At 34.4% G+C, this 26,128-nt stretch overlaps 1 protein-coding gene across 1 annotated transcript in view; it reads left to right on the plus strand.

Moving 5' to 3' along the window:
* Positions 1 to 24,150, plus strand: part of LOC109061567 (hepatocyte cell adhesion molecule-like) — a 28,399-nt gene extending 4,249 nt beyond the window's left edge. Inside the window, exons 3-8 of the mRNA XM_042748928.1 lie at positions 4,285 to 4,599; positions 20,776 to 21,109; positions 21,284 to 21,606; positions 22,697 to 22,813; positions 23,275 to 23,357; positions 23,703 to 24,150. Of these exons, the coding sequence (XP_042604862.1) occupies positions 4,285 to 4,599; positions 20,776 to 21,109; positions 21,284 to 21,606; positions 22,697 to 22,813; positions 23,275 to 23,357; positions 23,703 to 23,756 (1,226 nt within the window). The 3' untranslated portion in view covers positions 23,757 to 24,150. The remainder of the gene's footprint in view (positions 1 to 4,284; positions 4,600 to 20,775; positions 21,110 to 21,283; positions 21,607 to 22,696; positions 22,814 to 23,274; positions 23,358 to 23,702) is intronic.
* The last annotated feature ends 1,978 nt before the right edge of the window (positions 24,151 to 26,128 follow it).

Raw genomic sequence — 26,128 nt, forward strand, 5'->3', positions numbered from 1 at the left:
AAAATATATAGTACCTGATGCAAATGTTGAGAAAATAATTTGAAGTCTGATGTTATTTTTGTAGTTGGTCGTTAAATGCTTTGTTGCCAGGAGGTCAATAAAGCCTAGTTAACTGGTGTTTGTGTGAATGTCCACAAAACTAGAAGACTTATTAGCAGTGGGAAAGAAAATATTAAAGATGAAAAATAATTATGGAGAATCATGAATAATTTGCTGACATTGCTTGAATAATATATAATCAAAAAAAAAAAAAGCAAAAAGTCAAAAATATAGTCTGAAAACTCTATGTAACAACATGATTATACAATCACAGATTACATGTATTTGGTTACCTCACACTGTTTTTAGTGTAATCCCCTCAGCTCTACCTTTCAGTTTGTACTGCTGTTAACATTATTTAAATTTCTCTTCACTGGAGGTGCTGTCAGGCAGAATCCCCTCAATGGAAGGGCTTCAGATAAAGACATTGAAATGAACTTTATAAAGTGGCATCTGCACCTGGGCTTGAGACCTAGATGGTGGGATGAAGGAGACAATGAATGAAACAACAGTGCATTTGCTGACCGCAATTAGACAGTTCGCAGCAGTTACAGCAACCACATTCTCAAGTTTAATGTGATTTGTTCTTAAAAAACTGATATATAGATATATATATATATATATATATATATATATATAATATATATATATAATATATATATAATGTTAAATGTATGTCTGATGTATATTTTAACAAACGTGATTCCAACTCAGATGTACCACTTAAATTTTTTTTGTTTGAATATTAAATGTGTCTGTTATATATTCTTAACAGCTGAGTCCAACTCAAATTTGTCAATTTTTTTGTTTGTTTTGTTTTAATGTTAAACATATGTTTGTTGTATATTTATTAAGAAATGTATTAACTAGATACTGAGTAGCTGTGAAGCACATTTAAGCTGCATTGACAAAAGTAAATAATTTTATTTACATTTTTGTAGTTAATACGACTTTTACATTCCGCCAGTCGCATTTGCTGACTGGGACACTGTTCAAGGTCATTAATTTGTGCTTGTAGTAATTTAATGTGTATATATTTTGAAAGCATTGGATCGCTATAGAAATCGCGATACATTAAATTTTTAGTGTTTTAAATCAATTACTGTCAGAAATTGGCAATTTATGATTCAAAAATCATGTTTAAAGGTTAGGGTTTGACCTACAGCCCTGAAAGACAGCGGAGACCAGGACAACTAGAGTCCTAGAGACAGATCCCCTGTAAAGACCTTGTCTCAGACGACCACTGGGACAAGACCACAGGAAACAGAGGATTCTTCTGCACAGTCTGACTTTGCTGCAGCCTGGAATTGAACTGCTGGTTTTGTCTGGTCAGAGGAGAACTGGCCCCCCGACTGAGCCTGGTTTCTCCCAAGGTTTTTTCTCCATTCTCTCACTGATGGAGTTTTGGTTCCTTTCCGCTGTCGCCTCTGGCTTGTTTAGTTGGGGACACTTCATTTACAGCGATATCGTTGACTTGATTGCAAATGATTGCACAGATACTATTTAAACTGAACTGAGATAATGACATCACTGAGTTCAATGATGAACTGCTTTAACTGTCATTTTGCATTATTGACACACTGTTTTCCTAATTAATGTTGTTCAGCTGCTTTGACACAATCTGTTTTTTATAAAGCGCTATATAAATAAAGATGACTTGACTTGACTTTGTAATCAATGCATCGATAAAACGAGTGAATCGTTACACCCCTATGATACCATATTACATCATATCTCTGTGTAACAGTAACATCAGTGTTTAGAGTATCAGCATCTCTCTCTATAATTGACACTGCATCAGCAAACACTGGAGAAGAAACAGAAACTGTTGCTAAGACTTGCTGCAACTGTTCAGACCTTCACTGGTTAAAAATATAACAACCACAAAAAAATATGTGACCCTGTCTGTGAAATCCAGGATAAAGTCTGAACATCTATGAGATAACAAGCATCAAAGTTTGATTTCAAACATTATTTCACTATGATTTCAACTGTTGACATGTCCTTACTCAGTCAGTATTAAATATATCAAGATTACATTTTTCACAAAATGCTCTTTAGATTATGAAGGATGATTTTATGTAAAAAAAAAAAAAAAAACTTTAGCTGGGTTTTCACAGGCAGAGTCACATGTTCATAAAATCAAGCGAGTTATGCATGACAGCATCTGAGTTCAGTTATTCACATCTACATTTGTATTTATTAATTTTAAATATATATAAACATTTTTTTTTTTTTCAAACATGACATACAAACAAGGAAAACAACAAAGTGAAGAACCTACTGTCTAGTAAAACCAGAACCTAAATGGAGTATTTAATAAGTAGTGAATAATAGTTTTGTCAAAAAAATAAAAAAGGCTCTTCAATCTGCCAGTTATTTATTGACTGTCTTTGGGTGAGTTTTAGACAGGAAGTGTTGTTGAACACATGGGGCATGGTCTGATTCAGTCTTCAGTCTGGAGGAAGTCAGCAGATAGTTCACATTGTTAACAGCTTGTTCTCTACACAACTTTACTACAAGGTTTCAAATTTGACTGAAACTATTTTTCACATAGAGGGAACATTTGTTTCACACATTGGCTTTTTGCTGTTTGTGCTGTTGCCGCCTGGCTGGTAAGTTACAGAACAGATGTATATATATTGTTATTATTGTGGAGCTCTAATAAATTCAATTCCACTATCAATAAATAAATAATGCAGTCTGTACAAATATCAGAGACTGTAAAATAATAATATTAATAATAACCGCTAGGCTGTTTCCTTGATTTTAGTTATGATGTCATTATGTTTCTGTCTTGATTCAGTCAGTTGCTGCATTGCTGATCGTGGTTTCAACTATCAATATATCTGTCCTTTCCAGTGCACACAATCTCTGCAGTAATCTCAGAAAACCTAATGCAGATATTTTAATAAATTCAAATTAGCCTGAGATAATTACAAGGTCTGCCATTTGTCAAATAATCTCTGATGTATTATGCGAGCTACGAAGCACAGACCTCTGGTGTATATATGAGTCTCACACACAGCTGTTAAAAACTCACACTGGAACATACATCCATAAACATGACTCTGCAGATTAGATTACTGAGCAAAAAATATTAAAAAAGTGAAGCTAGTTTTGAGAAAAGATCGTGCAGCTTATATGTTTAACAGTTAAACTCAGCTCACCAAGTGTGATAAAAAAGTGTCTATAAATAAAAATAAAGTTCCCAGTCTTCATCTGATCTGCTGAGACAACTTTCCAGCAACCGAAGCTCTTCTTCTACGAACATCTGACTCAGCAGCAGCTGATGTCTCCTCAGTTAAAGTTAACCAGTTCATTAATGTACTAGTTTAACTACAAACTAACTATAGTTAGACTGTGTTAATTTTGCAGTAGGCTACATGTAATGTGCAGTTGGGGTGAGGATCTACAAAGATGGCAATCTAAAGAAGTAACAATAATCCAAGACAAACTTAAATGCAACCTAAGAGCTATGTGTAAAAGAAGTAACTAATGAAAGAAACACGTGGCTATAAATACAAGAGAATAGAAAAGCAGCTAAACTAAACACAGGTGAAGGGAAAATAAAATGCCATGGAAACCTAACACTATAGAAACTAAAGAAAACAGAGCTAGACAGAAATAGTATAAACTGAAACAGTAGAACTAAACAAGCCTCAAAATATGAGTCTTAATATTATTATATGCAATATTATTTATGTGGAAATGGTTGCATTATGTGTAATATCACAAAATAGCAGTTGCAGTAGTGTGTACACTTTGAGTACATTAGAATATTTCTTCCTTCCTAACACTCTGTCTTCGGTTGCAGACTCTGCTTTACTGGGGGGGGGGGGTTTCACAGACAAGGCCCCCCAGACTGAAATCTGAGCTGGTTTAACTAAAAGAAACTTGCACTGATTGATCTTATGGTTTGTCTCAATATGCACACCAGTAATGTTAGTTTATAAAAATTACATAATGTAAAAAACTGAGCTATGGCCTAATCCTGGTTTAGTCTAAAACCTGTCTGTGAAACAGGTCTTAATCTCTCAGAGGCACTGAAGGGAACAATCAGATTGGCTCCAGACCCAGCTGTACTAACAGTGTCAGCTAACTAAAAATAACACGTCAGAAAATATGAATCCCAGTCTACTTTTGTGTCTGTGCTGCTGTTCTTCATTACAATTACAAAACTGATCTATTGAAGAAAATCAACAAAATTATTTGAGATATTTAATCTGTGTTTCTGTTCTTCAGGTGTGTTTGCGTTTACAGTGCAGTCCGTGTCAGTGCTGGAGGAAGATTCATTCACTCTAGGTTTTACTGATATGATGGATGATGATCTGATTCAGTGGAGCTTTGGATATAAAAAGACTTTAATATCTGAAATCAGTATAATGGGCGACAGCATACCTGAATATGATGATGTTTTAACTGAGAAATTCATAGACAGACTGATGCTGAGTCATAAGGCTGGTGATGTTTTTCCTGCGGATTTCATAGAAAGAATGGTTTTTGAACCTGGATATTTGTTCATGATAAACGCAAGGGTTTTCACTCTCATTGTCTATGGTGAGTTAAAAACTGGTTTTATTAACTTGTTAGATGTATCTAAACACTTCTATTTTTTTGATTATTGATTATTAAAATAACTAACTTTAATTAAGCATAATTTTCCTGTCTGATATTTGTTAATATATGTAAACAATAATCTTTATAAATGTAAAAAGAGAGGAGTGAAGATCACTGTCATGAGACTGATGCTGCAAAAAAACAATTAATCATCTATTATTTTTTCATGTTTTTAGCTAATCTGCCTGTTCCTGTCACCAGAGACTCTTCACAATGTTCTTCATCATCATCATCATCATCATCATCATCATCATCATCAGGATCATCATATTGTTCATTGGTGTGTTCAGTGATGAATGTGAGTGCTGTGACTCTCTCCTGGTACAAAGGAAACAGTTTATTGTCCAGCATCAAAGTGTCTGATCTCAGCATCAGTCTCTCTCTACCTCTGGAGGTGGAATATCAGGATAAAAACAGCTACAGCTGTGTGTGCTCAGCAATCCCTTCATCAAGCAACACCACACCATCTGGACATCACTCAACACTGTATTCACCATGTGCAGGTATAGGCAGCACTATAGTATATATGTATACATTGATATTAATTTTTTTTTTTTTTTTTTTTTTTTTCATGTGCAGGTAAGGCAGCACTAGTGCATGTATACACTGAATTAATTTTATTGTTTTTAATGTGTATTTTTTTATTTTGCTTGAAATTTTTGATTTTTTATTTTATTTATTTTTTTTATTTTTTTTGTGTGAAGGTAGGACAAAAAAATACTTTTTTGCTAATGCAAGAAAACATTATAGATTTGACATTTAAAGAAATGTTTGGTAACAAAGAAGTATTAGCAATTTGTTTAAAGACTGCAACAGGAAAAAGTAAGAAAAGATAGAAGACAAAACATCAGAACTTGAGGGAAGACATTTAACCATCAATTACAGTTTATACAAATTAAAACCTTTCCAAATTATAATTGTTCTGCTTGCTTTCTTATTTATTGACAATAAAACAGTGTTTAGATCATTTGTAAAGTCTTTCAAAAAGAAAGAAAGGGAAAGAAAAGAAAATAATAGAATATGTGGTTTGTTGCTGGCAAACTTACATTTGTGGGTATATTTTTTTTTAGTGCAGCTTGATAATGTCCTAAAACACTGTCTTTAAAAGTTATGGATACATCTTGTTGAATAATATTTTCCCAGAGTAGTTCTTGTGGGTATATTTTTTTTTAGTGCAGCTTATAATGAAACAGTTTCTTTAAAAGATTATGGTACATTTCTTCTGGCAACATGAACATCTTGTGTCAATAGTAGTCTTGTATTTCTTCATAAAATGTTTAATGGGGTAAAATTTGTTATTTAATATTAAATATACTTCCTTTACTTTATTAGTAAGAAAATAATTTTGTTGCAAAGACTATATTCTTTTTCCACAATTCAGATTTTTATATAATTTTTTCCAGTAAAAGATTAATTTACAGGTGACAAAAAAAAAAAAAAAAAAAATATATAATAATAAAAAAAGTATTAAGAAGTGATCTTACTTCATAATTTCTATCTTTTTAACCGAAAAACATATTTGATCTCTAGTGGTCTCTACTGGCTCAGGAAATAAAGCATTTTTAAAAGTGGGGAGTAACTGCTATTTGCCTCTTCTCTCATTTTTGACAGAATTTTTTTATATTTTGACATTTAAAAAAATCGTAACTTCATCAGAATTCATTTTTTATGTCAAACAATATGAATAAATGTAAAAAAAAAAAAAAAAAAAAAAAAAAATTAAAGAGTCTCTCTCTCTCTCTCTTCCAGTGTGCAAGAGACACTGAATGACTTTCGGTTGCATGTGCAGCAATGCATAAAATAATTACAGTTTGTATGTAAATAGTTACAGTAATATTTATTTATGGTTTATGTCTCTTTTTTTTCTTTTGATAATTATTGTGTTTGTTCTTATTTTAGCCTAACAGATGTTCCTGATATCTGAGTAACAAAAATGCTTCCCATGTGTTTCCTTTCTAACAAAATCTTTATATTTTATTGTAATCATAATGCAAAAACTGATATTTATCGAAACAAAATTATCTAAACCTTGACAAAAAGTAGTCTTTTAGAATTATTTATCGAAACAAAATTATCTAAACCTTGACAAAAAGTAGTCTTTTAGAATCTCTATACATACTATATATATATATTATCAAATGATTATCACGATTAATCACATATAGTTATGTTTACATAATATATGTGGTGTATGTGTGTATTATATAAATACACACACATGCATGTATATATTTAAGAAGAAATGTTATGTTTATCTATTAAATAATTTATTATAATATAAAATATAAGAATATAAATATGTAAAATATATACATGTAAATATAGGGACGCTATAATTTATGTGTAGGATTTATATACACATAATTTTTATTTCTGTACATGCCATATATTATGACACAAATTTTATTTTGGATGTGAAAAATCGGATCATTTGACAGCCCTAATATATATATGTGTATATATTTCATATCTGTATTTAATGTAAATATATGCTATATTATATATATATATATAAATTGAAAATAAAATCTTTTAGAATCTCTATACATACAGATATATATATATATGTGTGTGTGTGTGAAACCTAATATATAGGGAGCTATACAGGAGGACATCGCAGGCAGTATTTTTTTTTTTTTTTTATATGCCATAGATGACAATTCTCACTTAAAAAAATGGATTTTAAATTATTTCATTCGGTTTTAATGTGAAATATTGCATTTATTTAAAATAAATAAATAAATAAATAATAACAAAAATGAATTAATAATATTAATTCTAATGTTTAATTATAAAAAAAATTATAAAATATTCATATATCATAAAAAATGGAAAAAAATAGCTTATTAAAAGTTTATAAATATTTTATTTTATTTTTAATTAAGGTAATATTTAGTTAAATTTTAATTATTATGTATTTTTTGAAAGTGTAGTTGCCAAGTGTGACTCCTAAACGAAGAGATCCAGATAGTTAAAAAGCTACTGATTCCTGATGGAATAAAAAGATTAATTTATAAACACTTAACAAGAAGGAGCTATATTTTTACAGAACTTGTTATAATTCTGATGTGAGTCCATCTGTATCTACAGATTTATTTGATTTTAACGATTTAATTGTTTCTACAGTTTCTTTTAAAGTAATGGGAGCATCACAAAAAGCTTGTTCAGTATTACTCAATTTGTGTATGCAAAATAGTGCTAAAAAAAAAACAGCATGTTTGTTAAATTTAAGTGAATAGATTTTAAGTGAATAAATCATTATAAAATTTAGCACATAAATTAGCAATGATTTTCTGGTTTTCAAATCATAAGTTTCCAATCAGATTTTTTTTATTTATTTTTTTTATTTTCATTCTAGAAAAAAAAAAAAATATAAAAAAAAGGTACTCGCTCACCTACAGCCATCCAACTTCAACAATTAATGTTTTGCTTATTTTCAGAAACACGTAATGTGAAGTTGAAGCTTTGATGCGATTGGTTCAACTGCTTGATGGCTCTTTTTCTTTGCATATTATTAAACTGTCTGACGTCAGATTTCTGCCTATTCAAGAAGGATTTACTGCTCAAGATGATTTCACATATATTTTGGGCTAAACATACAGATGAAAAATATACAGCAAAATTTAGGTTTATGGCCCCCAAGCTTTGCTCCCCATCCCCCCCCCCAAAATTATAAATTGCTTTAATAATGTTTTCATTTTCTAAATTCATGTTTCTATTTTTTATTCCTTTATTTCCCTTCGCAATCATTATCTGCATAAAATAAAATACTTTCAAGGCTTATTTTGAAGGTGAGGAGCCAACCTAGTGAGGTACTCCTCCAGGAAGAGCCAAAGGGTTAACCAGCATGAATGATGGAATTTTTAAATATTTATTTATAAATTTATTAACAAGAAGGAGCTATATTTATTTATTTTCTGATGGAGGACCATCTGTATCAACAGATTTGTTGATTTTCCAGTTGATAATTGTTCTACCAATTGGTCGTCACTGCTCTGATGGGGCGTGGCTGCTGCAGCTGCTGCTGTTCTTCTGCTCCCAATGTCGTCAGATCTGCTAGAGGTTAAAAGAAGAACAGAACAGAAACAAAACAGTGACATATCACTGATGTTTCTAGAAAATATATAAATATACTGGAGTTATAAAATGTGTGTGCTCCAGTTGTTAGTGATGGAAAAACGAAGCTTTGCTCTCCATCTAGTGGCCAAAATTATAAATATTCCTTCCATTTTACGTCTTTGTTTTCATTTCCCCTTTCATTTATTTTGCTATTTTTTGTTACATTATCTGCAGCAACCCCACAAATACAAAAGCAAAAATATTTGTTATTATTTGTATCGAAAACTGAATATTACATACTGAAAAGATGACAGCTCTATGGATCATGTGACTATATTTTAATTAAAGGGGTGTCATAATTAAAACATGAAACAGCTTTTAGCAGCATATTTTTAAAAACAACATAGACAGTGTTATTGGCCATATTTCATATACCTGTAAATGTTGAAGATTTTAGAAAGATTAGTTTAATAATCTATATTAACAGAAAACTGAGGTGTGATAAATGTGCGTATGATAATTCCTTTTTGTATCATTGAAGAAAAACAAACAGAACAGATAGAAATATTGTGATTGTTAATCTATAATAATGTTTTACATTAATGTGAATTTATGACATTTATGGCATATTTAGGAGATTTTCAGATGATTTCATACAAAGAGCTTATATATGGTGTATGCTGGGGCCATCTGGTGGCCAAAACGTGGAGTATTCATTAATATTTCATTTCATTTGGCATCCGTATATATATATATATATATATATATACCACACACACACACCACACACCCACACACACACACACACACACACACACACACACACATACATATTTTGTCAATTACAGCTTCTTAATTTGTAACATCGCTTTGCACTTTTTGTTATATTTGTATAGAACAATGCTGCAAATGCTTTAGAAAGACAAATGCAGAAATACTTGTCATTTAAGTTTAAGGGTTATATAACGTTAGGCTATAATATAAATTAAGGAATTTATAATATATATTTTTTTTCTACCAGTTTATGGTTATGATTAGCGAGGAAAAAAGTTAAGTCTTCTTTTATTTCAGCAGATTTCTTGTTTGAAAGTCAAGGTTGTGTTTTTACTCTCCTCTTCCCCTTCTTTTGTTCTTCTTTCTCTTTTCTTCTTGTTAACAGCAGATGTTCACTCATGCTGATTCAGAAATTAATAAATCACTTCATTAATGCAGAAATGTGTTAGTGTTACATTAACACTCTGTAGTGAATATTGAGAAATATTCTTTGTGTAGTGGTTCACAAAAATATACTAACATTACCACAGTACAAATATTAGTTTGAAAATGATTTAAGGCAATTTACAGTGAAATTACTAAGAGTAAAATTAATAACTTATAGCAACGTGAATTAGAATTACTTTTATTTAATATTTAATGAAATAAAAGTACACCAAAATACAATTTAATAATAAAACCTTCAGTGATAACATGCACCGCAAAATCTGAAGAGGACAAGAGCCTTTTTATTTTACCATTTATATATTTTTTTTTCTCATGCATGAATAAATATGAGGACAGCATATGTGTGCCATTCATTTTCTTTTAAATCACATGGATACAGATGAATTGTAGGTAAAAGAGCACATAATGAACCTGTGATGCAAAACTTGTCATGTTTCTCTGATTAATTTTTCTTGTAGTTTTTCATGTAATCTGGATTACATAATTACATTTAAAATATATATATCAAATGTCAAAAAGTTTGATGCATTGCAGTTTCATAATTCTTTTTACCAATTCCCATATCTCAAAAAATAAATAAAAATAATAATAATTAATAAATAAATAATAAAAATACTAGCCTACCTAAAAACATATTTACTGAGGACAAGTAAACAGTGATGAGTTACAATAGAACAAAGAAATTGACCTACAAACACTTAAAGCACTGAATAATAAATATTATATTGTATAAAATAAATAGAGTATAAATAGACTGAATATTATTTAATTGTATATATTCAATATACATTATTTTACAAAAGTGATTCGGTCAAGAACAGTGAGTGATTTTCTTTCTAATGTTTAATTTACATTATTGGCACAAATGGCAACAGAAGATATATTAGGCTGCTTTGGAGGAATAGTTCACCCAAAAGTGAAAGTAATGTTGTGTTTGTTCTAAACCTGTATGAGTTTCCTTCTGCTGTTGAATGCAAACATATATTTGGAACAATACTGGTAATTGGAGTTTTCTGTGGCCCCCATGACTTCCATAGTATGAAGAAAAAAAGAAAAAAAACCCTATTGGAGTCAACAGGGACCAGAAACCTTCTGGTTGTTAATATTCTTCAAAATATATTCTTTCATGTTGAGGAGAACAAAGAAATTCATACAGGTTCAGAACAACTTGAAGTTGAGTAAATGATGACAGTATTTACATTTTTGGGTGAACTATATCCCTTTATCCCTATTCCATTATCATTTATAGCACAATTGTTTATACACTTATTTAGAGAAGAAATTCAGTGTATTATCTTGCAAAGGTTTTTTTTTTTTTTTTTTTTTGACTGTGTGTTGTTGTCTTTGTGTACTGGAAGCTCATGTCACTAAAACAAATTCCTTGTATGCGCAAGCATACTTGGCAATAAAGCTCTTTCTGATTCTGATTCTGATTCTTCTGATTCTGATTAAAATCTCATCCTATAATGCCAGGATCTCATAATAGCCAACTAGTGCACCATAACTTATCTTTAAACTATAACGGTCATTTAAGTCACAAATGACTGTGTTGACGAGGAGACACGTAACTATGTGAATTCAAATGTTTCAACACAAGGTGTGAAAAATAACTCTTAGTTTAGTCAGGCGCAGACGAGCAAGTGCGGTCTGCGCGTATGAGAAACTGTCTTAATGCGCATTTGCCAAAATGAATTCTGCCTCACTGCATACATGTTCTGTTGAACAGTTAAATTAGTTTTTAAACCACAATGCTTAAAATGTGTTTAAATGAAAAGCTTACATGATGCACAAAATGAATACTAGGCCTACAGAGTTTGCTCAAACACAAAAAGCAATATACTTCTATCAAGTTAATAATCAAACTAACCTAAAATCTGAGGGGATGCTGACGCTGTGTTTTTATCTACTCCATGTGTCCGGTCCATTTGCGGTTCCACAACTCCCACTCTATCATCAGCTTTAGTAATATAAACTAGCTGTGGATTATAGTGACTAACTCATGTTTTCCCCTCTCTCCTCATTTTTTTCTTTGACTATTTTTATGTAGTTTTTTGAATAGTTGACATTTTTACTTATCGAAGATTGTTCTTTGCATGACCATTTCTAGATTACACCAGAACAAATAAAGAGAGGTGAATGCAGATATTAGACGCAGCTATCAACTGATACATAGGCTACGTGCACAGTTTTCGTTCAAAAAGTAAAATATATAATAAATGCATTTTGAGTAATAAACAAAACTCAATATGTGGACGTTGTTTAATCTCTAATTGGTACATGCATGGGGAATTTACGGAAAAAACTCCACTAAATAATAGCACTACAAAAAAGTGAGGGGCGTGGTAGAGCGTTGGTGATCGGCACTACTGATGTCCGTCAATCTACTCCACAGCCAATCATGGGCCCCCTCCTTGCTCGGCCCCGGGGCTTCAGCCCCGCATAGCCCAATGGTTAATGTGGCCCAGACCACAAGCACTCGTTGAAAATATAACGCCCCTTTCCCATATCGGGCAGTTTCTCTTCTTCTTCAAATAAATGTAAGACAATTAAATATGTCCGATTTTACATCATTCAGCCCGAAAGAGGAACAGAGTAACGGACAGACACAGTGATGAAGCCCTATGTGTCTGCAGTACACAAGCCACAGACGGTTAAGACAGCTGACTCCACTGTGTTTTAGTGAATTGACCCCAATTCACTAAATCCGCCCCTGACACCGCCCAGCACTTGACACATCCCGGAGCGTTACGCAGTCCGAACGCCATCACCTTATAATTAAGGAAATCATCCAGGGTAAATCTAATCCAGATATTTCGTCGCAGCTTCCCGGCCAAGGGAACTTGCCAGCACCCCCCTTTAGCATAGTGTGTGAGCCTCAAGACGGCCGCCAAGAGAACCCCACGCTATCGATACAATCCTCCATAAGCGGGAGGGGAAACGAATCTGGTTTTGTCACGGCATTTACTCTTCTATAATCCGTGCAGAACCGTTGTGTCCCATTCAGGGGCGGATTTAGTGAATTGGGGGCCCCAGGCAAATATAGGAATGGGGCCCTATACATTTGCACACATTTACCTAGATCAACCCTCGAGGTCCTTTTTTTTGTCGTGGATGCTTGCTGCTGCACAATGGGTGCCAGATTGTTGTGTCCCAATGTTTCTACATTTTTTTATGTACATGTTCTAATGGGATTCTTTAATTTACATTTATTCATTTAGCAGATACTTTTGTCATTTCCATGTTGTAGACCACCTAAATAGCAATTGATTTACCGCTTTTTTTTAGTTTTTTTAACATAAACAAAAATAAATTATAAAATGATAAACCCTCTTACAACTGGAAACTTTATATTTCTGGGATGAGTCAAAGGAAGTATAAATTATTTATATTATTTAAAAACAGATTTATGTGAGTGAATATTCGTATTGGTCTCGAACAAAAACCGCAGACTGGATTATTGGAAATGTGCCATTCATTCTCTGCCAGTAGGGAGGTGCTTTGAGTCAGGAAATATAGTAGGTTTCCCCGGCAACAGCTCTAAACAAAAACAGCTCAGCTCATAAATGGTACTTATCAGGTAAAATGAAATGTGAGTTACCAGCTGTAGTTTCCCATTTTATTTTAGTCATTTTAACCTAGGGTATTGTCAATCAATTAAAATATATAATCACACCAATGGCATGATTGTCATGAGTTAACCGCAGGAATAATCTAAACTTAATTCGCACATTTTTTATCTGTTCTAAATGTGCCTTAAAATGAATATTTTCCCCATGGTTTCACACAGACAAGGCTTTAAGATAGTCCCAGACTAAAAACGATGATTGAGCTTGTCTCTAACCGAAAATATCTTAGTTTCCTGACATTATCTTAAAAACTCTCATTGTTCTGTGTGTCAATATGCTACTACCTTGTAACACTTCTTTTTAAGGCATTTTGTAATGCAAAAAATTAATTTTATGCAATAAATGTTTATTATGAGTGAAACCGTTATAACAGAGTACATGAAGAGGTAGACATATGTTTTATAGGTCATAGATGCTTTTTCAAAGAACTTGTTCAGTGCCTATTAGACACATGAAAAAAAACAGAAATACTAGCTTCCCTATTACTTCTTCTTTTGCACTGAGCACTTTACAATAAAACTGTTTGCATTTTCGCATGACAGGCAGCTCACTTCTGAACATGCAAAATGTACATTTATTATTTATTATTACATTTGTTTGCCTCTCTGTGCCACATACTGCATTTTGATGCAGCTACCAAAACGTTTTCATTGATACATTTGACTGTTTGTTGTCAGACAACGAGATGAATATGAACAGTGCGACTGAAACGCTTTAATCCATTAAGACTAACCAGCCTCCCTTCCGAGAAGTTAATCTGCATAAAAATATATAATCGCGCCGTCGTCTGATAAAATCAAATAGGCTACAGAAAAAGCTTGAAGACAATAGCTGTGCCAGGATTTCAGCTATACTTATATGTAAAATTAGAGAAGCAACATATCAGCAGTTTAACTGGAAAGCGCAGTCCTTTCAGCCGCGCGCTGAACGCAGAGAGAGAGAAGTGTGCGCGCGCTGGGAAAGAGGGACCCTGCGTCGCTCGTGCGGCAGTCAGCTTTAGGATGCATAAAATTTTATTTTGCTACAAGCTGGATACACAAGAAGCATGTTCAACTCGGACGCGCAGACGGTAATTGTCTTGCATAAAACACCGTAAAACAGCAAACCGTTCGCGTCCGCGCTTAATGCGCATCTCCTATATGAAAAGCATTAGGGGGCCCTGGCTTCTTTAAATGGGGCCCAAGGCTGTCGCCTACCTTTGCCTAATCGGGTAAGTCCTTCAGCGTAAGCCAAACTGTAAAGCTTTACCGATGATATTGTTGTTTACTCGAAAACATGGGATGAGACTTGACAAAGTTAAGCAACTGTTTTAATCGGTAACTGGATGCATCTCTCACTCTTAATTTTGTCTAAGTGTGAGTTTGCAAAGCTGACAATTACCTATTTAGGGAAACAGTAGTGGGCAAGGGCAGGTCTGACCTGTTGCTTTGAAAGTGCAAGCTATTACAGAATTTCAGGTGCAAATTTGTACGAAACGTGAACTCAGGAGATTCCTCAGGAATGTTCTGGCTATTATCAGGGATTTTGTAAAATTTCTGATGTTGTGTTGCCTCTAAAAAACTGCTTCGAAAGTATCACAAATTTTTGAGTGGACTGATTGCATTCAATTTGCTAAAACCCTGAGTAGTGGTCCCGTCTTAACGGCTCCAAATTATTCATGTGTACTTCAGTTGGATGTTGACGTGCGCTACTCGGTGGTGGTGCTGTCCTTCTGCAGGATGATGAAATGGGGATTGAGCATCCTGTTGGGTACTTTCAAAGAAATTTGAAACATCAGTTAAATTACACCATTGAGAAGGAGGCTTTAGTCTTCTTAATGGCTTTACAACACTTTGAGGTGTACATTAAGTTCTAGTTCTCTTCCCGGGTGGTTGTACATCATGCCATTATTTTTTGTCTCGGATGAAAATTTAAATCAACGAATTCATAGCGCTGTTCTCTTTCTTTTTGTCCAGGATTTCAACGTCGGGAAATTGCTCAAGAAAGGCAAGGATAACGTGTTATGCATGCACCATCACGGTCGTTTGATTCCGAGTAAATCTACTGTGGTAAATTTTACTGTGCTGTAGATTCTTTTCGGTGTGTGAGGGTGTTACGGCCCAGCTTTTGTTTTCTACTCTTGCTCTGTGTTCCTCTCGGTCTCTCTCTCTCTCTCTCTCTCTCTCTCTCTCTCTCTCTCTCTCTCTCTCTCTCTCTCTCTCTCTAATTTTAAACAGGTTATCCAATCGTGGGTGGTAAGCAGCCATTGGTTGCCCAGTCGGGGCGTGGTGGTTATAAGGATGCTGGGGCACGTTCAAGCTCACACCGGTGCGCAACGTTTGCTACGTTTTCCGGGTTGAACGACACGTTTCCTTCTGAAACGGTGTGCAACGAAAACAGCTTGAGATGCGTTTTCTCTTGTTTCCAGGGGTGCGGCCAGAAATGTCGGCCCAATCAGCGGCAGTATTGTATATAAAACCATGGTATTAAAGAGAGACCTCGCACAATGGGTCCCAGTAAAGCAGTTTACAAATGTGTCCGCTGCAGCTCGGTATATGCAACAATTGAAGACATTAGAAGACATGTTTGTCGTAAGAGTTTTGAGGGTAGTGCAAAACATAGCACATCACCATGATGATGTAGTTGTTTATATTTTTAACTCATTGCAAGGCAAGTTTATTTATATACCAAATTTCATACACAGTGGTAATGAAGTGCTTTACAAAAAATGAGAATGATAATTAATACAAGGCATTTAAAAATTAAGAACTAGAAATAAAAAACAACATTTAAGTTAGAATTGATTAGCTACCAGGAGATAAAATAGATGTGTTTTCAGTCAGAATTTCGTAAGATGTGTGCTGTCATTCTAATTCTGGCAGTGGACTGTAAATATCGAGGGTACTTTTGCAGTATTAAAACAAGTATTTATATCAATATCATCAGGCTCAAAATTCTTCAAAAGAACACAGAGAATGGCCTTCTCAGCTGCCATAGCTGCAACGCTTGCGTCATCACAACAGGGTGTTCAACACGCCACCGTTTCCGGCTTAAAAACGTTTTGCAACGTTTTGTCGGGGCTGAACGCAGCCCTGCTGGCACTCATCGAGGAGCTCATTTTTGGTTCGTTCGCACGTGGCTTGAGAGCTCCGCAATCCCTCCTCCGGCCGATGATCAAATTGTGTCTTAGAGACTTTAATTAGTGCAAGTGAACGTGCAGCTTGTGACAACTTTTTTGAAGACCTTTGGTTTTCCACAGGAATGTTATTCTGATTAAAGATTATGAGGGTACATGAATTTGGGGAAAAAATGTTGTGGAGTGATGAATCAAAAAATACTGCAATGTTCCATAAAAAAAACAAAAAAAAAAAAAGAATGTTATTCTGATTAAAGATTATGAGGGTACTCTTCTAAAGAAACATGAACCATCGGTGATAAATTTTAGTATGTTTGGTCATCATAAAAAGGTTCCTAAAGTGACCAGTTATTACATTATAATTTCAATGACATCCATCTATCCTTCCTTTTTCTAATCAATCCACTTGCGTTGTGTAGTGAGCACAGGATTTCAGTAACAACATATTTAATCAGAGGTGCCAGTTTGAAAGTTGATGAACAATTTAATTCTATTGTTAGTCAATGAATTTAGTTTTATATGATCTATTTTTGTATTAAAATAGAAAAATCACTGATTCGTAGTTTATTTAATTTCTTCAAAAAATAAATAAATAAATAAATAACTTAAGGGTAAATTACATTAACTCACCAATGATGATCACAATGAAAAGTTTTCGTGGTATCATCATGACTGACGCTTGATTTTTTGCAGGATTTTGGTGCTGTCATTAATTCTATGTTTCTTGCTTAAACTTTTAGTCTTTTTCCTGAACTCTCACTCTCTGATGCCATCTCTAAGCCATAACGCCCAGCTTGTTCAGTTGTGATAGTCTTCGTGATGATCAGAGATCCAGTCTCATAGTCCACCTTCAGTCTGTCTCTGAATCTCCAGCCTTCACCCATCATATAAACAGCTCGTATTGGGATGTCCATTAATCAGAGCTACGCGAGTGTCTTCAAAAAATACCACAGCAACTTGTCAGTGCTCTCTTTTTTTTGGTTATATCAGTGTTTAGAGTGACTGTATCTCCCTCCATCACTCGTCACTCACGCCATCACCAAAAAAACACCTGTAAACACATAATATAGCCTATAGTTACTCAATGCTTACTTAATATATATAGTTCTTTGAATAAATCATTAGAAAATTAAATAAAAACGTTAAATTAACATGAGGCTAAGTGTTAGTTAAATACTAAGATATATTTCGCCATATATAGAACCTTTTGCATTAAGGGTCTCCTTAAATATCAATCATAGTACTTTGTCCTGTGTAGGACACAGATGTCTGATACTCTCTAATGGTTGGCCAGAGTCATGTGACCAGGAACTACAGAAACACAGCCCTTAACAGATGTAGGCAAATCAGAAACCAAACAACAGGGCAGACAAGGAAACAGACAGGCGACACAGACACAGCATATAAATGTCCAAAAACTGACTATACCATTATAATATACAACCATTGCTGAGTTTTCTTAAATAACGTCATATATTGAATTATTCATATAATATTTCTGCTTAAAAATGTCAGTCGAGCAGAGTCAGTTTAATATTGAACGCATCAGGAAATGCAGCTTTTGCGTGTTGGACGAGAGGAGAAATGGGGGTATAAAAAACGAAAGAACTCTTGGGGTACAAAACACAAATAGGCTAAGCATCCATAAATACAATCCAAGATAAGATTTTAGAAAGTTAATGATGTGAAATTGTCATTTACTCCCCGCTGAAAAAACCGAAAGCAAGTTGAGGTTACAAATTAAAACGTCTTACCATGAATGAGCAAAACAAACAGAGTAAGAAGCAAAAACTGCATCCCATCATGTTAACAGTGCTGTTTGTTAGAATTAATAATAGTGTTGCTCCGGTAGATCTATTGTGCTGTAAGCTTTCTTCCAGAGTCACAAAATGAACCCCTGAGATCTGTTGATATTCAATAATGGACAATAAAACAAACAGCACACATATTTATCCAGATGAGCCAGACACTGAACCTTTATTCGTATGGTTTCGATTCTAGTCAAAAGTAAGAGAACGAAAGTCACTATGTGATTTTTAATCACATGAAACCCAGCTAAGGGCGGGATTTCATGCTTTTTTGTTTGCCAGCTTTGACAACACACTAACACCTTTTTTAAATGAAGCAGGGAAATTTTTAATTGTACTAAAGTAAATCCTAGTCGATTCTAAAGTCTGGAAATTATAACATAAGAGTCACAACTGACATCACAAACTCACTTTTAACACATTAAACAGAAACAGCTATTTATTAATACTAGCCTACAATTGAATGTTTTTACTCATGTTTTTAGCTCGTCTGTCTGTTCCTGTCATCAGAGACTCTTTACAATGTTCTTCTTCATCATCATTATCTTTAGGTGCGTAGCTATTCTTGCTGACTCTGTGTGCCTTCAGTGCTGCACCGCCCCGTAGCTTTTTTGTAACCTTTTTCTGGAGTGTAGCGCCACATTGTATTTTCTCTTCGCAGAAACGTGATCCATTGGCAAAAGTGAAACCTGCTGTAATCATAGAATTGTACAGAAACAGAGTTTACTAATCTCAGTCTGATTCCAGTCCATGTGTAACTCTTCGTGTGCAATGAGGAATTCACAAAAGGGGTTGCACATTTAAAGTGGATTTGTTAAAAAAAAAAATATATATATATATAAATATATATGATTTAAATAGTTTTAGTAGCGGCGGCAACGCATCACTCTCGCTCTCAAACTCTCGAGATTCTGTAATATGAAAGCTAAACATTTCATGTTTTAAAACATATAATCCTATCACTCAGCATGAAATTATTAGAACGATATCTCCCAAGAGTATTCTCCGTAAACAACATTCTGTGTTATGATGAACTCCTGGCACGTGCAAACTCACAAATCAAACGTATAACATCGGTATTAATGCAGAGATCTCCTCAAGCTTTCAAACACTTTAAAAACACATCTGGAAATAAACACACAAACATTAATACTTCTACACTCGCATATTTGCTAATGAACTTACCTGGAAAAACATGAGGCTATTATTTTAGTTGTGCGCCCTCGTGGTTCGCTACACGCATTGCAATCTCTCGAGATTCATGGCGGACTGCAGTTCCAATGTTCCACCACGCAATTTCACCACCGCCTACTGATGTACTGATAATGCAATTTATGCTGGCCTTTATTTATTTATTTAATTTTTTTAGCTAAGCACACACTGTATGTTTAATATTACACAACACAGTGCAATGTATAATTCAAAATACAGGTAAAACCTGTGGAGTATCAATACAGAAAATTGCATTAACAAAGTAGAGATGCTGTTCACAAAGTACACCAGTGCCCTGTTTGTAGAGTGCAGCGTTGAAAGAAAAGATACAGAAAAATTGTGGATCCACTGATAATTATGTTCAAGTTTTCTGCCAGTAAGAATAAGTAAAAGCTAGAGAGTGTTTTGTGACTACTGTGGTCACAGCCAGTGCACTTTCAGTAAAGGGGTGGTCAGATCCTGTTGGGGGGAGGATTCACACATCAGATTGATATCTCACTTCTGTCCTGTTTAGCAGTCTGTTTTCTCAGATGTTACAATCGCATAGTGCTTGTAGCAAGAACGTTTCCTCATGTTGTAATTTTGTTCTTGCTGGTGTTTGTGCAAACTGGCTGGCAAGTGGATAAATGTATGTTTATATATATATATATATATATATATATATATATATATATATATATATATATATATATGTATGTGTGTGTGTGTGTGTGTGCGTGTGTGTGTGTGTGTGTGTGTGTGTGTGTGTGTGTGTGTGTGTGTTTTACTGATTTAGTTAATGCAAGCTAGTGTATTAAGATGAATATACATTTCACATTATTTGTGATATTCTGAAACTGGACAAGTATTTATAATCTGGTTTGGATTCAGATCTATCATCACAGGATACACTAAGGACAGATTCAGGATTCTCTCAACTCTACACTTTAAGTGAAATTTTCTTCCATTTAGCTTTCCTGTGTGCTATTCTCTTGTGTTCCTTTGTTTAGCTTTTTAAATAATTACAACATACTGATCCTATAGTAAAGTAATCCAACATAATGTCATTAACCCTTAATCTGTGACTAACTCTAATATTCTACAGATGTGTTTGCTGATACAGATGCAGTGAAGTCAGTGTCAGTGCTGGAGGGAGATTCAGTCACTCTACACTCTGGTCTTACTGAAATGATGGACAATGATCTTATTCTGTGGAGGTTTGGATATAATAAGACTTTAATAGCTCAAATCGATGTAATGGATGGCAGCATCACTGTATATGATGATGTTCTTGATGAGAGATTCAGAGACAGACTGAAGGTGGATCATCAAACTGGATCTCTGATCATCACAAACACCAGAACTGAACACACTGGACTCTATCAACTACAGACCAACACTGTGAAGAACTTCACTCTCACTGTCTATGGTGAGTTAATATTTTTTAATTGTTGTAATTAAAGTAAATCCTAGTTAATTATTAATCTTGAAATTATAAATATTAAGAGTCACAGTTGACATCACAAACTCACCCTTAACACATTAAACAGAAACAGCTATTTATTAATACTACAATTTAATGATTTTACTCATGTTTTTTAGCTTCGCCTGCCTGTTCCTGTCATCAGCAGTAACTCTTCACAGTGTTCATCATCATCATCATCATCATCATCATCATCATCATCATCATCACAGCAAAATTGTTCATTGTTGTGTTCAGTGGTGAATGTGAGTCATGTGACTCTCTCCTGGTACAAAGGAAACAGTTTATTGTCCAGCATCAGTGTGTCTGATCTCAGCATCAGTCTCTCTCTACCTCTGGAGGTGGAATATCAGGATAAAAACAGATACAGCTGTGTGATCAACAATCCCATCAGCAACCAGACCACACATCTGGACATCACTCAACTCTGTCACACATGTTCAGGTGAGATTAGTGTTTATTTGCTCATCTTATTCTACTGGTCATGTGCTGAAAGGACTGGTCAAGGTAAAATACAGCCAGTCTCAAAGAGAAGTTTGGTGGATTTTCATACATGCGATACGCAAATTTGTAGAGCTGACCAGTAGTTGTGCTTTAACACATTCAGCTACACTAAACAACACACAGTGTGTTTGTATCTACGCAGCCACTTCTTTATACCTGAACTTGTAAAAAAAGTGGCTAAATTAAAAAATAAATAAATAAATAAATAACTTCTTGGAAAGTAGTTAGCTGTGAGACAGAACTAAATGATATTAATCTACAGGCCAAAAAGAGTTAATTAGCATTGATTCGTTACCTAGTCCACAAACTGGAATACATGTGGCTTTCACACACGCTTCACATTCAGTCCCACTTTCTCTGACTTTGCCTGTAAAATTTGACTATGCAAATGTGTATGTAAATGTTACTGTGTATTAATGGTGGAGTAGAAGAGAAGGCAGGCAAAGAGACAGATCTAAAGGCAAGAGGTTATTATTTTTTAAACTGCAATGCTAAACAAGAACCAAGAAACAAGGACTGTGGGGAACAGAAACACATCTACAACTGAAAAAATGGGAAAAGCAGGGGCTATATAAACACAAATGAGGCTGGGGGAGACAGTCACCTGAGAAAAGAACTACAAACATGGCACTCAAATCAGGATGTAACACAAAAGTTACACAAAGTCACAAAGCACACACAAAAACACAAGACATTGGGAACATGTAGCAGTTGATATTAGTGTTTACTTATATTTACTGAATTGATTATAATGACAAGAGCTGATTTCAGTGATTAGACAATAGATCAGATTTGTTACATTCTGTTTATTCATAAATGCAGACTACCAATAGTTTTTTTTTTTTTCTTACACATTAAAGCATTATAGCAAACATCTGTCAAATTCACAATCAAAACCTGAATCAAAAGCATGCAGTAAATTATGATGTCAACAAGTAAAGCAGCAAAAACTGAGAGGGATGTTCATGTTTCAATAGATCAGACTGAGAATTTCACTCAAACTAATGACTGTGTCTCTCTCTCATCACAGGCTCTCTGTCTCTGATAGTGCTGATCTCTGTTGCTGCTGTGGCTGGATCTCTGTTGATTGTGGTTGCATTCGGGATGTTTCTCACATGCTGGAAGTGTAGAAAAACTGATCAAAAAGGCAAGTTGTTTGGCTGTTATCTATAAAGTGACATTGTGCAATGCTCTTTACTCGTCTCGCTCAGGAAAAACAAATTCTGCATGTCTCAAAATGCATTAAACCACACCGGAAATACAGAAACAAGACAGAAATGCAATTATGTATTAATTTAATAATACAGTAACATAATCCTACATGTGTAAAGATGCAGCACACTGGTGGGTGACATTTTATTACATTTCATCACACTACAATAAAATGTAAATTACTTTAGCATTTGTCTTAGTATGGTTTATAAATTATCTGCAAAAAAATGTCTATAAAATTATAAAAAAGTATATAAAATTGCACAATTAATTAAATGTGTGCATTAATGTTTTAACCTCGACAATATAATCAGCACATATGTTGTGAAGAACCAGATCTAGTTTAGATTGAGTTGTTGTTGTTGTTTAATGCATCTATTATTATTTTTCAAACAGTTCAGACTCCTGAAGAGATCATTTACATTGAGCCAACATTCAAGAACAGAAAATTGCATAAAACAGTAAGATTTATTCCAAAGGTATGCTGTTCATCTCTGTATCAATTTAGCAGTCAGGCAAATTTATGTTTTTTTTAAGGCTACTGCCGCAGTCACAAGACATTGCACCTCTAAATTTTTGCACTTTTTTATTTCAGTGGTACTGTACATACTGTCCTGGACTGCATTCCCCAAAAGCATTATTAGCCTAATTAGATTTTAAAGACCATTTACAGTATTTCAGTTCTCAACCTGATATCTGTGATCACTGCAAGTAAAAAAAAAAAAAAGAAGAGAAAAAAGACAAAAGATCTAAACTCACCTTAAATCTCAAATCTATCTTCAGTAAGATTTGATATATTATTTTTTTTTATTTATTTTTTACAGAATGTTAAAGAGGAGGCTGAAGTAGAGTATGCACTGATCACCATGAGAAGATAAAATATACCAGACCTGCAAAATCCTGCTACAACCATTACAACTCCTGCTGACAACAAGTTCTTCAAACTTGTAGTTGAGTTTTGGGATTGTTGACAATCACTACACATGCAGTAGCTTCCTAAAGTACTGTTCACACCGGCAGTGAATAAAACCCCCGTTGTGCTTTCTCTGACAAATGACAGACCTGTATGCAGAATTTTTGGACCTGTTTTGAGCTTTGAAATATATATTGAGTGAATTCAGACATACTTCTTTTGTCACATACCAGGGAAGTATGTGATTTTGGATGCAGCCATTCACTTGTTATTTATACCAGTAAAAAGTCTTCTCTTGTAGCCTAATCTTAATGTACTACTGTGTCTTGTTTATCAAAATAAAACCTATTATAGACCCAGTTAATTGGTATTTAAATAGTATAGACTTATACTGAACTATATTCTTGACCATACCGAGGTTGCATTAAGCTTGCAATTAAAAGTGTTTCTGTGGCTACATAAAAAAACATCTGTGTATTTGACACATAGTTACTGCATAATCCACTTCATCAGTGATAAAGAAGCCCACACAAAAACCGTATAGTGTTTTCAATAGTGATAACGTAAAGCGTTCAACTTCAGGCCTCTGTTTTTAATTATTCCCCTGATTGCAAGCGGCAAATCTCACCTTTCAGTTAAATCCAGCTGAAGATGAACACAGCTAGAGTTAATTTGGCTAGATCAATGAGGAAACACGTTATTTAGTAGTGGTCAGCGACTGCTATACAGAGTGGGCAGATGGCTCCTAAAGTTCGACTCTCTGTTGGAGGCCCCTGGCAGCTCTGGCCCCACTATCAGTTTGTGAGTCAAATTTAAACCTGCTGTGCTAAGATTTATTTGCAGCTGTACACAAATTATGGTCCGACCTGTTGGGAGCGTATAAATGACTGATTCAGCGAGAATGTATTCTGCTAGATTTTTGTGGGCCGATGTCAGTTTGTGAGTGTGTCTGAGGTGTTAGTTGTGTGTCTGTGTGGATAGGATGTGGGTGAAGGGTTTTTTCCATTCCTGTTCACACGAAGCTCACAGCTTGACGCCTGCCTTATGCAAAACAACATTACTAATTGAATGCTGAAACCCATTAATAAAGAAAGCAGATAAAAGAATAAAAACCTCAGATAAAAGAATCTCTTAGACAGATGTATTACTGCGTGAATGTCAAAATTGATACTTAAGCATATGAATATCCCTCCATGACCACAGTCATACTGCTAAACACAAGATAAAAAGTGACAGCTTCAGTGGTTGTTTTTAGCTCCAGTATAAGAGATGTTATTACTGAGAAGAACTATTCTTGACAACACACCTTTCCATAAATGCCACATGATAATGGTTCATAACACCATCACTCCATTAACACTCTTACCTGAAAAAAGATGAGTCAGCCTCTAAAGGAAATAGTCGTCAGTGTGGAAAGATGATTACAACACCATTTAACAAGACGCATTAACTTACCCTGTTAACAACCAGACAAACCTTTACACTAAAGGTATTTTGTTTATTCAATCACGCCTTGGGATTTTACTGTTAATAAGAGCGCAACCTAGTGTCCAAAATTAGACTTCACTTCAACAATAAAATGCTTCCATTTGACAGAGAGTGTGCGCTATAAATACATCTGTGACAGAGTGACCTCACCTACACATTCCCCCATCTTACCTCATTCCTCCTCCTCTGTTTTCCCCTGCTGAGGCGATGTGGGTGCACATTTACTGGTTTCACACGGAAACATATCCACTCCATTTCCATCCACACCAGACAACAGTGCATAACAACACTACATTTTTGTTTTTGTCAATACTTTACCTGTAGTGATGTAACATTTTGAACCAAGTCGCTAGACTTGTATGGGGATAATGTAGCTACATCCAGCCGGTTGTTATCTCAGAATAAACCCAGACGTGAAGTGGAGGGGTCTTGTATCAGCCTGAATGGGTTTATACTGATATAACAACCGGCTGGATGTACATGGTAATAAAAAAAAAAATCCCAGTTTGGCAGTTGACTGTGGATGGTGTGATTGACAAATCAGAATCAAGTATTCTACAGAGCTGTGTAATGCGTGTTGATAATAATATATTTGGAGGCTTGTGTTGTTAATGTATAAATTCTTTTATGTCCAATCACTTCTGGCGCTTGTTCGCTTTGTGTGTTTAGGATGTTTGAACGATCTTACTTTTTAATTTAGACTTATTCAAAGATTACATTTTTAAATGATCTGGACGAACTCACTGATATTGTGACTTCATATATAAGTTTCTGTGAGGATATGTGCATCCCCACTAGGACATTCTTATCATTCAATAATTATAAACCCGGTTTACTGTGAAACTCAAA

Source organism: Cyprinus carpio, chromosome B22 (genome assembly GCF_018340385.1).
Source record: "Cyprinus carpio isolate SPL01 chromosome B22, ASM1834038v1, whole genome shotgun sequence".
In the NCBI taxonomy this organism is placed as follows: Eukaryota; Metazoa; Chordata; class Actinopteri; order Cypriniformes; family Cyprinidae; genus Cyprinus; species Cyprinus carpio.